The sequence below is a fragment of the Actinia tenebrosa genome, unplaced genomic scaffold, assembly GCF_029948245.1.
Source record: "Actinia tenebrosa isolate PJP-AT-01 unplaced genomic scaffold, QUT_ActTen_1.0 PGA_scaffold13__45_contigs__length_12533684, whole genome shotgun sequence".
Classification (NCBI taxonomy): Eukaryota; Metazoa; Cnidaria; class Anthozoa; order Actiniaria; family Actiniidae; genus Actinia; species Actinia tenebrosa.
In genome coordinates, this window is record NW_028292573.1 from 9,477,095 (window position 1) to 9,493,905 (window position 16,811).

At 40.4% G+C, this 16,811-nt stretch overlaps 2 protein-coding genes across 4 annotated transcripts; both read right to left on the reverse strand.

The window, feature by feature from the left end:
- Window positions 1-28: 28 nt before the first annotated feature.
- LOC148911786 (uncharacterized) lies at window positions 29-4,115 on the reverse strand. Of its 2 annotated transcripts, none has more exons than XM_089028999.1 (2): window positions 3,968-4,115; window positions 29-2,280 (listed from the first exon to the last, which is right to left on the reverse strand). In XM_089028999.1, the coding sequence occupies exon 2, from the start codon at window positions 2,269-2,271 to the stop codon at window positions 541-543; it is 1,731 nt and encodes a 576-aa protein (XP_088885125.1). In that variant the 5' UTR covers window positions 2,272-2,280; window positions 3,968-4,115; the 3' UTR covers window positions 29-540. The 2 variants fall into 2 exon arrangements, with proteins under 2 accessions (XP_088885125.1, XP_088885126.1); XM_089029000.1 differs by having other exon boundaries at window positions 29-2,277; window positions 3,968-4,103.
- A 771-nt stretch (window positions 4,116-4,886) lies between these two features.
- LOC148911787 (uncharacterized) lies at window positions 4,887-16,057 on the reverse strand. Of its 2 annotated transcripts, XR_016119595.1 has the most exons (4): window positions 15,891-16,057; window positions 7,172-7,310; window positions 6,170-6,815; window positions 4,887-5,243 (listed from the first exon to the last, which is right to left on the reverse strand). XR_016119595.1 is itself a non-coding variant. In XM_089029173.1 (3 exons), the coding sequence occupies exons 2-3, from the start codon at window positions 7,308-7,310 to the stop codon at window positions 6,397-6,399; spliced, it is 558 nt and encodes a 185-aa protein (XP_088885299.1). In that variant the 5' UTR covers window positions 15,891-16,057; the 3' UTR covers window positions 4,887-6,396. The 2 variants fall into 2 exon arrangements, 1 of the variants encoding a protein (XP_088885299.1); XM_089029173.1 differs by having other exon boundaries at window positions 4,887-6,815.
- Between the last annotated feature and the right edge of the window lie 754 nt (window positions 16,058-16,811).

Genomic DNA, 16,811 nt, shown 5'->3' on the forward strand with positions numbered 1-16,811 from the left:
ATTTAAGTAAATATGTAAATGAGTAATATTCACTTAGTATCAAGAAATTTATTCATTGTATTTTCACAGAAAATGTATTTCTGAGTACTAAGAGACTCTGCTCTTGAATACTCCTGTTTACATAAGTTCAAACTAGCCTGTTTTATAAATTTTATGGCGTTTTAAGAGCATACCTGTTCAGAGCATTTTCTTAGGATAAAAAGAATTATCAAATGAGAATTACCTATTTAATTATTTAAAACCTAAGAGGCTCTGCTCTTGAGGAATAAATATATGTTGATTATGCAAAGGTTCCTAAGAGTCTCTCCTCTTGAGGAACTATATACAGCTGCATTTGTCAATTTTGGTCTAAAGAGCCTAAGAGTCCCTGCTCTTGAGGATCAGATTTTTGTGAGTCTATATGAAGTGCTTCTAAGAGTCTCTCCTCTTGAGGAATACAGCATTACAGAAGTAATTGGTATAGGCCTAAGAACCTAAAAGTCACTGCTCCTGAGGAACTAGATTCATCATATTTATCTAGTTTTATCTATTTATCAAGTTTTATTGATTATTGGTTTTCTTTAACCAACCATCATTACTTGCATCTTTCATTTCGTCAAACAGAGTGAATAGTCCCTTTGAGCACATCTTTGGGCAATTCTTACAGCAATCCAAGGAACTTCGGGCAAGCCATTTACAAGTGTCGGCACTCAAACTGTTGGTTGTTGGCTTGGACAACCACTCATTGTAATCATTTGGTAGGCATTCCAGGAAGCCTTGCATGAAGTTTGGCTGCACATTTTCTTTACCCCTGTTTGTCATTCTTGTACTACTTACCCAGTCTTCAATGGCTTGCGCTTGAAGCATCTGGCCATACTTCTTGATTCCTGACCTGTCTTCCTCAGTAGGGCGCGGTTTGATTGACGATGTTACCAACCAGTTACCATCTTCATCTGCACTCTTCTTACTTTTGAATCTGAAGATTGAATCCAGATTCTCAATAGACACAACATCCTCTTCTTTGACTTTGAGCCAATCAGCATCACTCATTGAGTCAGAGTAATCCAAACTGCCATCCTTTGTACTGGCACATTCACAATCAGCACAAGAAGACTTATTATTACACTTCAGCTGCTCAGAGATCAATGAGGACACCTTTGGCTGTAGCCACTGATCCATGCTTGTGTTTGCAATGTTGGTGAAAGCCTTGCCAGTGCTTGTTTGAGGGAGGTATTCATATGATTTGGATCTTCTCAACCATTCTAGATTGGAGCCTTCCTGCCTGTGGATCTTGCCAAGGTTTTCAGGGAAATTCCTCTGGTTGCTCTTTTCCTGCTTAAAGAAAAGCCAATTTTCATTCCCCATGGCCACAATCTTTGAGTAGGTTTCTCCAATCAGCCTTGATTTTGGCTGTTCAGGAAGTTTAGGGTAGACCTTGATCCAGTCTTTAAGAGTTGATTTCTTAACCTCTTCAAAATAGCCACCAAAAGTGTCTCGTCCAGAAGGGGAGTTGTTGGTTTCAGCAGAAAGAGTCCACTTAAGCTCTGATAGATCAAAGCTCTTGACAGAACCTCCCATTTCACTAGCAACCTCCTGCTCGGACTCAGTGAAAGATTTACACTTGTTCAGCCATTTTTCTACTGATACTGCAGTAGCTGGAATGGACTGGTTCTCCTGGAACCTGTGCCCTTGCAGCAGCCAGTTCTCCATTGGTCCCGAAGGAGTAAAGAACTTCCGTTTGTTACTTGGTGAAGTGGAATTGCCACCTTCCAAACTTATTCCATTCAACAGTGTGGCAAGATGAGAAGCTTCACCTTCAATATGGCCAAATCCCCTGATGGATTCAAGCAGCTCTAGGTTGTGAGCTTTGAAACAGATGTTCGATGTTTCTTCAGGACTGATGTTCATCCTCTCCACAGATGTTAACAACTCACTCAGCTGTGCCTCAAATGCTTCCACTTCACCAAGTTTCTCCTCTTCCACACTCTGTTCAAGTAGAGCACACACTTTTTTCAGACCACCAACCATGTCAATGATCTCCGTCTGCTTTTGGAGAAGAAGTTCTTCTTTTCCTTGTTGGATCAGTTCTACCTGACTTAAGAGCCATATCTCTCTGTTCCTCAGAGCTTCCAGGTGTCGGCTGATGCTATCACGGATCTGTGCTTTGACATCAGATGAAGCTCCTTTAAGGCTCTTCTTCACATGATGGATGTCATCTACAGCCTTCTCCAGACCAGTTACTTTGGTTCTGATCTCTTCAATCAGGTAAAGCAGATTATCTGCACTATCCATTGATAACTGCTGAAATTAGAAACAGTTTTCACATGAATAAATAATATTGAATAATTATCTATTTAATTAAATTAAGCAAGTCAAATTAGTTGAGTACAGTCAACTGCCAAGTTATTAAAGTTGGAGTAACTAGAAAATCAATAATTTGCCAAATAGATATTCTAAGTCAGGATTCAAGTTAGCATTCCATTTTGGTTAACAGTACCAAGGCCATTCAAATATTTATTTGAATTATTCTCTGACATTGAATGTATCTGAACAATAAAATCTTCACAAATTCAGTAAATTTAATTCTGGAGGTGAAACAGCTGCCAGCTTATGAGGAATGCTTTGTTATTGTCAACCAAAATAGCAGCTGTGACATAACATGCACCCCATCATAGTATGAAGAGTATTCATTTCCTAAATATAAGTAATATTGGATCATTGCTAACTGTAAAGGATAGACATGAAGGTATTACATAATATGATAGCAAGCACATAACAGCTTGACATTAGACAAAACTTGAGTCTGACAGAAATCTTATGATGCTCCTCCCATCTGCAGATGTGAAATGCTATTAATACACTTTCATGAGGGTATTACGTAACAAAGTAGCAAGCACACCACAGCTTGACATCAGACAAAACTTGACCCCTACAAAAAGCTTATGATGCTGGATACTTCTCCCATCTGCAGACGAGACGTGCTAATACACATTTATGGTCTAATTCTTAGTTTGCAATCAATCCCAAGAGAGCACAATAACAAAAGGGATGTCCGCCATGTTGGAAGATATAACAAAAGAATTCATTGAAAAATCTTTTGTCAAATTCTTCCAACATGGCGGCTATGACGTCTATTGCAAACGAAGAATAACTGTGCCAAATGTCAAAGCTAACACACATATATATATATATATATATATATATACAGATTGGGAACTGTTTTTACTCAGCATTTAAAAACCCTTTCTAGGAGAGTAGACTTAATGATGTTTTAATGGATATCTTTCTCCATAAGTCTAGCAAACAGCACTAGACCAGTAAAATGATATTTGATGCTAATGTGTGCATGATCTCCATAGCATCAAGCCTTCTCTCAATTAAAAATTAAATTAAAACAGAGAAATTTTATAAAACAACTACATATTCAAATTATTTCGGTTAATGTTTTTTTCCAGTGGATAAATGAGTTTGCATTCAAAGAAAAAAGCTTTTTGAGTTAAAAATGTGGACCCTATGAAACAAAACTCGAATCCTAGACTGACAGTATGTATTCGTACTTGACTTTTTACTCCAAAATAAAATAGTTGTAAAAGACCAAGACGCAGCTCGAAAACAATTTAATGTAAGGTTATTTAATCCTAGGATTCAAAAAACATAGTATATATAAAGAAAGATTTCTATGAAAACAGACTTGGACCAAAGAAAAGATGTCTCAGAAGCAATGATGCACGACGTATTAAATTGCCCAACTTGAACAGTTTTTAGTAAGAGAAAAAACTAAATATGTTTAACATAACTTTCTAACTGAACTAACTAATTAAAAAAATTAGAGATTAGGAATTATAAAGTCAAAAGTCAGAATTAGAGTACAGAGAAATCGATAGCGGAAAAATATGAGGGTCACTTTGGTTTAGGGAACCGTAATGTCTCAACCTAAATATTCCTTCAGTAAATATCTATGTCAGAAGTAGAGGGATATGACACTTACCAGCTCAGTTACGGCTCCACTTAAATGGTAGTGTAGAAAAGGATAGAAAAAAGGCTTAAAAGAGGAGGAAAAACCGAACTGTTTATCTTTTCGTAACAGCACAAGCTTGAAGAAACTTGCTAAACCGGTCTAATTTATGGATATAATTAGGATATTCAAGAATTGGACCAATCAGAGAGCAGGGATGTACGACCTAGCTGTGTTGTGATTGGTTGATTGGATGAGGACAGGTCTGGTTAGAGATCGTGCAGTAACTCACGTCCGTTTGCCAGGCAGTTTACTTTAGGTACACGTGTAAATAAATGCACGTGAATTCATAAATGCAAGTGGAAGGATGTGGGATCCCTGGGGTTTATAGATATTACCACTAAGATTCTCTCTACATAAAATATTTTTTCATAAGTTTTGATTTTGATCTTCATTTGTAAAATTCGACATTTTCCGGATCCCGGCTGGTCATGACTTATACTCTCAGATATAGAGGATATTACATGGGCGCGCGGAGATACGAATTTTATCTTCGAGTGTTGAAAAGATCTCTCACGAGTGAGCGCAGCGAACGAGTGAGAGATTTTCAACATGAGAAGATAAAATTTCTATTTCCAAAGCGGCCATGTAATATTATGTTTATTATATAATTATCAATGAAGTATGTTTTGGCTTTTTCAGGCAATTCTTTCCGTGTATTTTTGAATAGCCATCGCAATGGTGTTATTTTCACGTGTGAAGATATCAATTTTTCGAAATAGAGAAAAATAGATATTTCATTGGTAATTATATAATAAAGTTACATACTCGGCACTAAAGGCGCGATTTTGCAGAATATATAATAACTAGACACCCCTCGTGGCGTGAACTTGGGCTACCGTTGTATTTGACGATGTATAATAAAAGCACTTGGAGGCCCAGATGTGGTGATTCGATACTAGTACTACTTTATTAGATCCTACACGTGCACTACATTGTATTACATAATAGGGTATCAAATGACTTAGTTAAACAGTAACAACACTACATCCCTCCCCCTCTACAAACAAAATACGATAAACGATGATAATGCAAGAGTGTAATAATGTGATAGTAAGGTAGTGATTAGTCTTCGCCGTCAGTTTCTTTCTTGTTGGTTTCTTGTTTGACTGCCTTCTTGAAGAATGATGAGTTCCTCGTTATCTGTTTACCGTCTCTTTCCGCCGTTACCATCGTACCTTTACGTTGACTTATAGTGTATGGACGCGGGTCATAAGGCGTCACAGACTTCTTGTGTGATTGGTCACGCCTAGCAACATTATTGACATTAAACGTGACATCTCATTTTTACTTCAAATGTTTTTCTAAATCATTACTCATTTATTTTTATTGGTTGAATTGGATTTAAAACAAATATGCCTGAAATTATCTTATAATTCCATGTTACATGTGACGTATATCATATTTTTACAAGGTAGATGCACCTTTAGCCCTTCAGGGTAGATTTTGTTATTGTTTATATTGCTTGTATAATATATCATGTTTTTTACAATAGAGCCTTTTTGATATGTTTTACTGTAGTTATATACAGCTATTTCAAAAAAGGTTGGCGACGGTTTTGTTGCATAAAGGTGGTGTTTACAGTTACACTGGACAACTTGCAACACCGGTTTTTCGTGCAACGCTATTGCGCCATTTGAGTGTCGATTTTTTGCGACATTGACACGGAAACAACTTTTCGCGCAACATTCACTTTACTATTCAGTCCACGCGCTGCCAACTCACTCACGGCTATCTTTTTTCTTCTTTTCCTGCTTTTATCATTTTTTATCAACTCTAAAAGTTTCATCTTATCTGTTTCATTAGGTTTAGACAATCGTCAGTTGCTCTACTGTTTAAGCTTCTTCTACAGTCGGCGCCATTTTATTGCGCGTCAAATCGGCGATGGACATGTTACACACATCGATTTGTTGAAAATTTGCGTTGCAAGTTTTTGAAGCCAGATCAAAAACTTGCAACGTGTTGCAGAGTGAAAAATTGCGCGAAAATTCGTCCTCGGCGCTATGTTACACGGCAACGATTTTTCGTGCAACAACGTGCAACAGCGTTGCGCGAAAAATCGGCGTTGCAAGTTGGCCCGTGTAACACTACCTTAAAAAACCCGCCAAATGCTGTATTGGGACTGTAATTCCATGCAACATGCAACATGCAACATGCAACAGAACGTTCACCAACCTTTTTTCGACTGTATCATTAACTCCCACTTCAATGAAAGTTTTCAATGAAAGCTTTTGGCTGCAAATTTGCAGATTTGCACACATATGAATGTAACACTAAACGTTCAGCTAGTAAATAGTGGAAATCAAAAGCATACTTCTCAAGGTCATGACAAGTGGTCTGTATGAAGATAAAAAGACATCACGCACTGACAGAGTCCTATCGTAATGTCAGCAATTCTCATGCTACAAGACGCAAGGCTGATCAGTTTCAAGAGCTGGATCCACGTCATAACATCGACCAAAGAAACAAGGTTCGGGCAGCACTCGTCCAAAAAACGGGTAATCCGAATCATCGAGGAGTTGCCGAAGATTCATCGCGGCTTTTCGGCTATGTACGGAGCCTCCGATCAGTAAGCAAGTAAATCCATAGGCACTCCAGGAATAGTAGCCCCGGTGATCAAAACGTTTGTCTATCAAATTGCTGACATGGGCTGGGATGTCATGATAGAGATCCTCATCTGATGTCAATAGGATGAGAACGTCTGCGAGTGGTAGTGCTTGCTTGAGGAATTCCTCTGGGGTAGGGTAGGGGGTGTTCTTTGTTAGGCAGCTGGAGCTGAAGTCGTCCGAGTGAGAATCGTATATGGGGACTAGTTGCTCACCTGAATATAAGAAGAATCTTTTTTATTGTGATCGTAACTATTTGGTTTTTACATTGTTTGTATGGATCAAGATTATTTGAATGTCGTCCAACTGCCCTCAGGCAGTATATTATATTACGATCGATGAGTTGGCTTCATTTTTGTCAGGAGAGGAGAAAATTAGAATATTCAGAATGCGTGAGGCAGAAATGAAAAAAAAGAAAAAAGACTGATGCATGCAGGCTAGAAAGAAAGGAAGGAAGGAAGGAAGGAAGGGAGGGAGGGAGGGAGGGAGGAAGGAAGGGAGGGAGGAACGAAGGAAGGAAGGGAGGGAGGAACGAAGGAAGGAAAGCTAGAAGGAAGGACCGTTTCCTTACCAAATATTATAATCTGATGGCCCTCCTGACACACTCTCTCCACGAGGTCTTCCACACGAGGGCACAGCTCATCATTTTTCAGGAAAGCTACAATCTTCAAACAACATTGATCACCAACACACCTTGAACCACCTGACATCTGGAATCAAGAAATCATTCATCTTTTAAACTAAAATTCTAAATCTAATCATTCAAGTGTCCATCTCCCATTATATACTTCTGGTTTGACATAAAAGTGGGGCTCACATTGAAGACATTTTTTTTACAAGATATTTGAAGGCGAAGATCTTTTTAGTGAGAGCTCCTTGAAACTGATAGAGCAAGAGTTTTTACCGATCTAATTGAAGCATAAATCAGTTCCGGTAAAAGTCCAATAAACCGGGACGCTTTACAGTGTAATTGCACTATATAAGAAACCATATACATAACGACCCCTGTCTCTTCATTCAATGAAAAAATACCAACATCTTACATAATTAAGCTTTCGTGAGCTCTGCAATAGCTCAGTAGTGGTTCATATTGCTACCAATGCAAGGCAATTAGCCATTGAAGGGATTCACTGATCTATTATACACACTTGTGTTAGTCACTGGCTAATAAGTGCTACCTTCAAAAATACATTTTTTAAATCGAACATTTGAATAAGATTTCTGCATTCTTTAACTAACAACGACAACAAGCACAAGCCGCTCTTGAATGAAATATATTCTGTTCCTCAGCTGGTACGTTAAGTACTTCTCCATGCCGGCACCATACTGATGGCAGGAACTAACTGGCCATAGGTAAACAGGAACCACTATACGTATATTGTTACCTGGATTTAAGAAATCCATCTCGATCAGTCAATCCATCTTGAAACAATTATATTCGTATGCTCATAAAAAAGAAGATCAATTCAGTTTATTTATTTTGCCTTTACGTACCTCACATCAAATCATATGGTAAGAAATAAAAATAAAAAGGAGATGAGAGGTGTTAAGACTGGATCAGTGTTATACGATGAAATATAAAGGCGTTCGGAACTCAAACCATTTTGCAATTAACTTAATCGCGCATAATAAGCTCAAATCAGTGGTGAAACAAGTTGATGTGGGTTTTTGAAACGTCAATGAACGGAACTGCGTTCTTCTATGGCAGCCGAATGAATGTTTTGTAGCAAAAGTATTGCAAAATACGGTACAATGAAGTTATACTTCACATCAAGGCGGCACCTCAAGTAAAGACGTAGGGAAAACTTAGCTCACAGACTATTGGTAAAGAGGCCTAAAGAATAAAACTCTAGAAATGGTTGTCAGAAACTTGCTTCTCTAATTGACATTGTAAGATTGTTACCAGGAAGAAGCTGATGAATACCAAGCATTGGTCGAGAAAAGGAACAAACAATATAAGGCGTAAGATAAAGATCAAAGAGATCCGTACCACCACAGGTGCATGCATGCTGCGGTGCTTGACAGTCTGCGCAGGCGCAGGAGATATCGATTGAACACCGCCCTTGGACCACAGTTGTTTGGCGAAAATTTAAATGGATTGTTGAAAAGAGTATATATATGTATATATGTGTTGAATTTTTTTACGAATTAAAGACACCCAAGTGCAAAAGCTACAAAAAGATGCCTGACCGTATTAAATCAGTCGTAGTAATCTACATTTTTACTGACAAACCTTTGATTCTTGACTATACAAGTTTCCTTTTGTAAAACTGAAATATTGAATATAATTTAGAAGTGGTTTAAAAAAGTGGATCTTATCAGTTACTGAATCCATTGGGATTAGGATTTAGAATTATGTGTTGATGTTTAAGGAGGCAGAGAAACCAGATAACCAGGATAAAAACCCTCGAAATATAGGAAAACTAACCAGCAACTCGACTTTTAGGTCATCTACTTGGACTGAGTTTGAAGACAAATCCCGGGTCTATGAGTCCGCTAAGAGCGCGTCTATTGTTTGTTAACTGAAGTGTCCCCTAAACAGTACGATCTAGAGAGATTTAAAGTTTGATTCAAGGCTAATCCCATCATAACTCTTTAAACGACTTTAAAACTACCGCAACCTAATGATTAACTTGAAAAGGGATACGAAATTATACAAGAATCCGAAGTGGTTCGTTTGTAGTGAGCTCATGTTGAGAGCAGGGTATAGCACAGTAAATCCCTGAGCCAAGATACCTTAGAAGTTTTAGAACTCGTGTGACGTTTCGTGGTCTTGGATAATTCTTGACTGCGTTGATCTTGTCTTCATTAGGTTGGACTCCTTCCCTGCTTACTACATGGCCCAGAAATTCGACTTTGTGACTGGCGAAGTAACACTTTGATGGCTTCAACTTTACATTAGCCGCTCGTAGTCGTCCAAATACTAGCTTCAGGTGTTCCAGATGTTCTTGAAAGGTTTTACTGAAGATGATGATGTCGTCCAAGTACAGCAGGCAGATCTTCCAGGTTAGTCCCCTCAGCATACATTCCATGAGTCTCTGGAAGGTACTAGGCGAATTACAGAGCCCAAATGGCATCTTTAAAAAGTGAAATAGTCCAGAGTGAGTGACAAAAGCAGTTTTATCTCGTGAGTTTTCGTCCATCTTCACTTGCCAGTAGCCCGCCATCAGGTCCAAAGAGCTGAAGTACTGTGTTTCGTGCAGGGCATCTAGGACGTCATCAGTTCTTGGAAGAGGATAGCTGTCCTTACGAGTTACAGCATTTAACTTTCTGTAGTCCACGCAGAACCGGTCGGTGCCATCGCGCTTCTTCACTAGTACTACAGGAGCACTCCAAGCGGAACTTGATGGTTCAATTATTCCTCTTTCCAGCATTTCTTGTACGTGCGTGTCGATCCGCTGTCTCTGCTCTGGCGACGTTCTGTAAGGAGGGCGCCGGATTGGTGGGGTATTCCCAGTGTCTATATGATGTTCCACCAAGGATGTACAGCCAAGCTCGTCCGGTTTCAATGCAAATACATCTCTATGTTCATTAACGAGTCTTCGAAGTGCAGACTGTTGTTCCGTCGTCATGCTTGCGTCGTCCCATTGTATAGGGACTTGTTCGGTTGTGTCTTTAGATTCACTTAGATTTTCAGGTGTAGAACTCACAGGGTTGTTAGGCTCATCCAGCTCGACCGCAGCCATGACGCCAAGGCTTGGGTAAAAGGACCCCAAGTTGGTGTTGCGATAGATCGTTACTGGTGTATCTGTCGGGTTTATGACCCGAAATGGAACTGTTTTCTCTTGGCTGACATTCGCGAGGACTGTGGTTCCAAAGACTTGAAAGCGGGATACCAGTCGCTCGTCAGGGTCAACATAGCCTTGAACTCCGACTGCTAGGTCTCCAGTAATCCTTACAGGGAAGACGGTCTCTGTAAGCGGTGGAACTACGTAAGTTGCAGCAGCAACGACTGTGGATGGGCCAAGCTGCGGGTCTGTTCTGGCGGTATTCTTTGGGAAAGTGCTGCTTTGCTCAGTCAACCTTGCCAATCGTACTGTTTCTTTTGCAAAGTCAATTTGGGCTTCGTGTTCCTTTAAGAAATCTCGGCCAAGTACAACATTGTAGTGTAAGTCCTTGATAATGTGGGCTTGTAACTCGTAGCTTTGCCCTCCGATTCCTACTTCAACGGTAATCTGTCCAAGTATCTTGAGTGGTTGACCGTTCACGGACTGGACTTGTACATTGTGAATTTGGTTTAGTTCGCTGCTTCGGAGAAGCGGTATTTCTTCGAACAGTTTTTCACTAACTGCCGATATGGCGGCACCAGAGTCTATCAATATCCTTACTTTGGTATCTGCTATTTCCCCATAAACTGTGGATTCTCCGTCTGTCGGCATCTCGTTGGCCGTAACTGATACCTGGTAGTAATTGTCCCTTGTTTCTTTGGCTATTCTGTTGTTAATTTCCGCGGTCTCGTAGTTGCTGCTTGCTGCCAGACTTGCCATGTCTTTTCCTGTACTGGTATTCTCGGATTCTTGTGGCGCCACTTTTAACATCTTATTTCCTTTAATTTCATCATCGTTAATTTCGTCAGTTGCATCGTTATCAATACTAATTGTCAGTTCGTCTCTTTTCGAACTTTCTGGTACTACACCTTCCTCGTGGTTGTAGTTCTGTCTTGGACAGCGCTTTTGAAGCTCAGCCTTGGGCTCATTAGTCAGGACCTCCACTGTTTCAGGTTCCTGTTGATTAACGACGTCTTTATCTTTGGTATTCTTAGTCTTCTCGTATTCTGCAACTGGTTCCATATTAATTTGTTCGGCACTTCCTTTGCCGTGGTCTGCAACTTCTTGATTTACGTTTGTCTCTTCAATTTTCCTTGTAAATTCATGTCTTTTTGTCTCTTGGGTAACTTCTTGATTAAAACTTTATTGTTGTACAGGAAACGATCTGGCGAGTTCTCTGCCGGAATAGCTTCCGATTGGCCGGTCGGAAACGGTTCCGCGTTCAGCAACAGGTTGTTCGTTCGCACGATGAGTCTTCATTTGGCAGGGACTTTGAGGTTGTTTATCTGTCTCGGCTCCATGGTTCTGTTTCTTACCACTTGGTTGACTTGGATGAACGGTCGCGTGTAGGTAGGCTTGATTGTCTGTTTCTTGATAATCATTCTGGTGGCTGGTGGTTAATATCGTCCCAATCATTCCTTTATTGGGCATTTTTCTGTCTTCCTTCCTTGTTTGGCTACTTTTTCCGGGGACTATTGGGCTTTCATGCTGCAGGTTAATTGGTGTTGTACTTTTTCGTGCGTATTGTTCCGTGCTTCTTGTGGGCTGGTTACACGGTCCATTAATTTGTGTACTCCTTCGTGCATAATAATTAGTGTTACTTGTGGGGTTATACGGTTCGTTAAACTTCTTTGACGTGGGTATATACGGTGCATTTTGTATTTCAAATGGCCTGAAAGTGTTGTTATTTACATTTCCTCGGGCTCCTATCCTTTGGCTAACACGAACTCCTCGAATAGAAGCCCTGTTTAGTTTGACGGCGGGCGCTGGTAATTTTGGTGTGGGTCGGACATGGCTTCTATCGGTCTTGGTGGGAAGGCTTGGCTTTGTTGCTGGTATCTCGACTGCCTTGAATACTCTTGGAGATCAGGACAGCTTCGTCTGTAGTGTCCAACCCGTCTACAATGGTAGCAAATAACATCCCCTTCCGTGGTCCGTTGACCTCTACCTCCACGTTGGTTATAACCATGGTTACTTCGCTGTCCCCCCGTGTCGTACTGATGATTAGGCGGCATTCTGCTTGGTTGGTTCCTTCCCTGTGGTATCGCTGCCAAGGTCGGTTGGTTCAATTTAGTCGAGAGCGTCTTTATGGCATTAGCCATGGCAGCCATCTGTCGTGGCAGGTCGTCATTTTCGCTTCTCTGTTGTGGCTTTCCCAGGTACCGCAGTTCTTCCTTCAAGTCGTTCAGTTGAGCCTGCAGTACTTGGATTTCTGCTGATGACTGGACAGCAACTCCGCAGACTGGTTTCGGTTGGAGGAAACTTGCCTTGATAGTGGCGAGTTCCACTGCGTCTTTGTATGTAGTGGGTCGGGCCATAACTACATGTTCTTGTAGTTGGGGCAGTAGGCCTTGAACAAACTTGTGGATTTTGTCGTGTTCGGACAGACCAAGACTGCGTGCACGCCGAGAGATATCCTGGGCATAGTCATTCACTGATTCCTCGGGCCTTTGCTTTCTATTATTCAACTCTTGGCGGCGTAGGTATGTCTGCCCATCGTAGTGAGCTTTCAGTCCGTCGATCAGCTGGGCATAGTTGGCCTTCACGTCAGCTGGGAGCGAAGAATACCATTCCCTGGCATGGCCAGCCAGGTAAAAGCCGATGATATGGCTTCTCCGGTCAGCAGGCCATTTTCGTAGTCCAGCCATGCTTTCGAACTGTACGATAAAATCTCTGACATCCTCGTCTGGATGGCCCGTGAAGGTTCGGAGCTGTGGTAGACCATTCAGGGATTTGTCCTGCTGCTGTTGTTGCTGCATGTCGGCCAAAGACTGGGCAATTTGGGCGGCTAGCTCGGGGACCATCCCTGGCTCTTGGGCTCCGGCTTCTTCCATGTTAACTTGGTTCACTTGGTCTGGCGGTGCTTCAACCTGTTCCGTTTGATAACTGTCTTCTGGCGGATTCTCGTGTTCTGGTGGGTGACTGTCTTCTGGTGGATTCTCGTGTTCTGGTGGGTGACTGTCTTCTGGTGGATTCTCGTGTTCTGGTGGGTGACTGTCTTCTGGTGGATTCTCGTGTTCTGGTGGGTGACTGTCTTCTGGTGGATTCTCGTGTTCTGGTGGTAGGCTTTTACTAGTTTCTGTTCCTTTTCTGTTAGTGGGTTTCTGTTTGGCCTTCGGCTGGTCCGCGGACTTTATGGTTTTCGCTTTACTCCGGGACCTCAAGTTCAATGTAAGGCTGCAGGTCCCGTCGCAGTACTGCTGCTGGTCCTTGGAATTCTCGTTCTTAGAAGTCGTTTCAGTGACCTTACTCATTCAATTTTCACAAAATATACACTACCTAGTTGGGTCCCCAGCAATACTTCTAGATTATTGTAGCTTCTAGCGTTGTCATACAATAACTTGCCGAACAAAACCAATTAACCCGTGATATGGAATAAATTTTGTTAAAATGGTTGGTTGTAATGGTACTTTGTTTGTTGCCGTACAACACAAATAAAAGAGCAAGAACCACTAGAAATTACACCGTTTCCCTAGATTATCAGTCGAGACCCAACTGTTAATAACACAATACTACTTAAACGATAGCACTCAAAGTCTCTCGAAAAAAATTTGCAACGATCCGTGCTTTCATTACGCATAACCGAATTACCAGGACAAGTAAAACGCAACAAATACATTTAGAGAGGAAATGACTAATACTCTCCCCTCGCGAAATTTAAAACTAAAAACTCATTTCCTCACACGGGGCACCAATTTGTGACGGCACTATATTTCAAATGCCGCGACAGCGCGAGTTCGTTGAGTTAACGCAAAGGAATGAGAACGGAAAGTAACTTTACAAAACAATTTATTGAATCGCACGACTGAATAATTTTAACTAATACAACTTGAAATCGTAAATATCACACGCTAGGAAAATAAATATCACTAAGTAACCAATACCAATCACACACACTAAGCGATTAAATATAGGATATCACACTTCTAAATTAACTCACTACTTTGGTTACACTCTACACTCGGTAACAAGAGAAGAGGTGCACTCATACCTTATAAAGTTGTTGGAAGCGTACCCAGTTGTTGTAGCATTCGGGTTCCCAACTAACACACCAAACTAGCGTGGTAACTCTCCTTTTATAGTCCAAGGATCTTGAAGGACAGCTGCCAGTCTAGCTCAGTTTTCTCTTAACAACCAGTATGTCGTGCACCCCCCTTACTTAGCCTAGTTGGTAACTATGCAGTGAGAAATCTTAGTTTTCTTACCACTTCGTAATGAAGTACATAAAAACGTACATACTCCTAAAAGACTAACTCTTTGTTTACCATCTTATGAAAAGAAATCAAACTTTAACTCAATTTGGTACGGGAATAACTTGGTTAGAATTTCCGAAATGGTAAACAGAAAATATCGTAAACAAGTCATAAACTAAGCTAAAATATTAAAATGACATTTAAGGACAACCCAGATTTAAGCGTCTGTGGCAACCGCGTATCCAACAAAACTAAACTAATTTCTAAAGAGATCGTAGGTTAATGAAGATTTAGCGCTAATGAGCACATGGCTAAACAATACGCGAACTAACCCGAATATTCCCGTGAGATCGTTATAATCGGAACCGATTTGTTAACTCATTATTCTTTGTAGTAAGAAAAGACTTCCTAAAGTTACTATAACTTTTATCCTGCTATTATGACCAACTGGGCTTGAATTTGACTTATTGACTAAATTGAATTAAATATTGAACGGTTGAGCTAATCATTAACTCGGCTAAAATTCTCTGTCGTCACACTCGACTGCAAGAAATAATGAGCTACACAAAAGAACACAGTAGTTTCAGCAGTCAACATAGCTAAAGGCTTGATGCAGAACACTGAACCTGCATCAGCACTGACTAGATCCTGACAACTACAAGTATTGAAGATTCTGGTACGTAGATTGAAGGATCAATCGGTATAAGCCCATAACTTTGCTACTCTCTTTATATCAGTGGAAAAGTCACTGAGTTACACCACGAGGCTCTAGATCTATTGATTTATCGTTTTAAAAAACGTCGCTACAAATCCTGGGTAACACTATAAAGAAAAAAGTCACTTTTATGGCGATTCTTTTTACGCAGTAGAGAAAGTGCATGAACTAAACGAATCAAAGACACTCGAGCAAAAGGCGACTGAAACACGGCTCTAGTAGCAAGCCTGGCTTAAATGATTAAAACACTACAGTACTGAGCTGATCGTTTACGTTTTTTAATCATTAGGAAGAAAAAAGTGATAGAGATAAAGGTGTATAGATAGTGGGGTAGGAACGGCTGCCAAATATTTTCTCGTTGCTCGTTGATGGCTTTATTCATTGGGTTCTTTTGTTTCGCAACACAATGTTGTACCCGATTTCACATTATCGAGAACATTGGATCCTTTCACCTATGGTTTATCAATCGAAGTGTTAGCGACAAATTCACACCTTCCTGGAAAAGGAAGATTATTAAAACCTCACGATGTAACTTGAAAATATTAATTACTACCTGGAAATATACCTGGAAGGCGAGTTTAGTTTGGAGGTCAATTGAGTATTTCAATAACATACCTTCAAGTTTTCCTGTACAGCTTGAGCTTGGAAGGGTCGCGAAGCTTGACCAGAGATTCCAGGAAGTACCACAATCCAAGAAAAGTTTAGCCTGAATTTGACTTGGCCTTGAATATACAAGCTTCCAGGTAGCGTCTACCCCATCAATCTAGAATAACAACCATACTAAACAGTTATTATGCTACAAATACTTTTTCTGGATTTTTTCCGCGCATGGCAAGTAGAGGTGAGGCCATTCCGTGACCAGAGACACCATTTTTTGCGACAATTTTCCCCCGGGGAGGAAAGGACAGTTGTAGCGAGCGTCCAATTTCTCCTCCAATTCCTTTTATTATACAAGTATGATTTCATGGATTCCATAAAATTAAGTTGTAACGAGGCTTATGGGTTCAAAGGTTTTTCAGTTATAGCTTGGAAAGACCCCGCCAAATACCTGACGATTGCGAATCCGATTTAGATGAAAAAAACGTCTCTTCCCTCCCCCCGTAAAATAACCTTGTTTCTACCTTCAGGCTGTTTGGCGGACATGTAGTTAATTGGAATTTGCAGCCCTTGCACGAAAGTTTAAAACTACTCTTCCACACGGTCCTTGGTTTGTGACAAAGCCAATCTAATGGACGAAAACAAAGTCTTGACATTCTTTCGCATGGTTCGAAAAAAAGGTCAAAAACTTGGCTAGTTTGCTGCCAGACCAAAGTCCAGATCCTTTGATGGAATATAAACATGGTTCTTGTTTACATACCAGGCAAATTAATATAATTGATTTTTTTCTTTAATGTCTTAGGAGTTTGCATTGACAATAGTTTTCAGTTATATTGGCTTTCTTTGTCGAACTGAATGATAATTGAAAGAAAGTAATGAAATTTTGCGACACCAATCACCAACACATGGAATTTTGGTTTAATACTGACAAGCTGTTAG

Coding starts and splice junctions, on each gene's coding strand:
- LOC148911786 (XM_089028999.1), bottom strand. CDS start 2,271: ATGGATAGTGCAGATAATCTGCTTTACCTGATTGAAGAGATCAGAACC.
- LOC148911787 (XM_089029173.1), bottom strand. CDS start 7,310: ATGTCAGGTGGTTCAAGGTGTGTTGGTGATCAATGTTGTTTGAAGATT. Junction 6,816..7,171: donor CCATCAGATTATAATATTTG/GTAAGGAAACGG, acceptor TCTTATATTCAG/GTGAGCAACTAGTCCCCATA.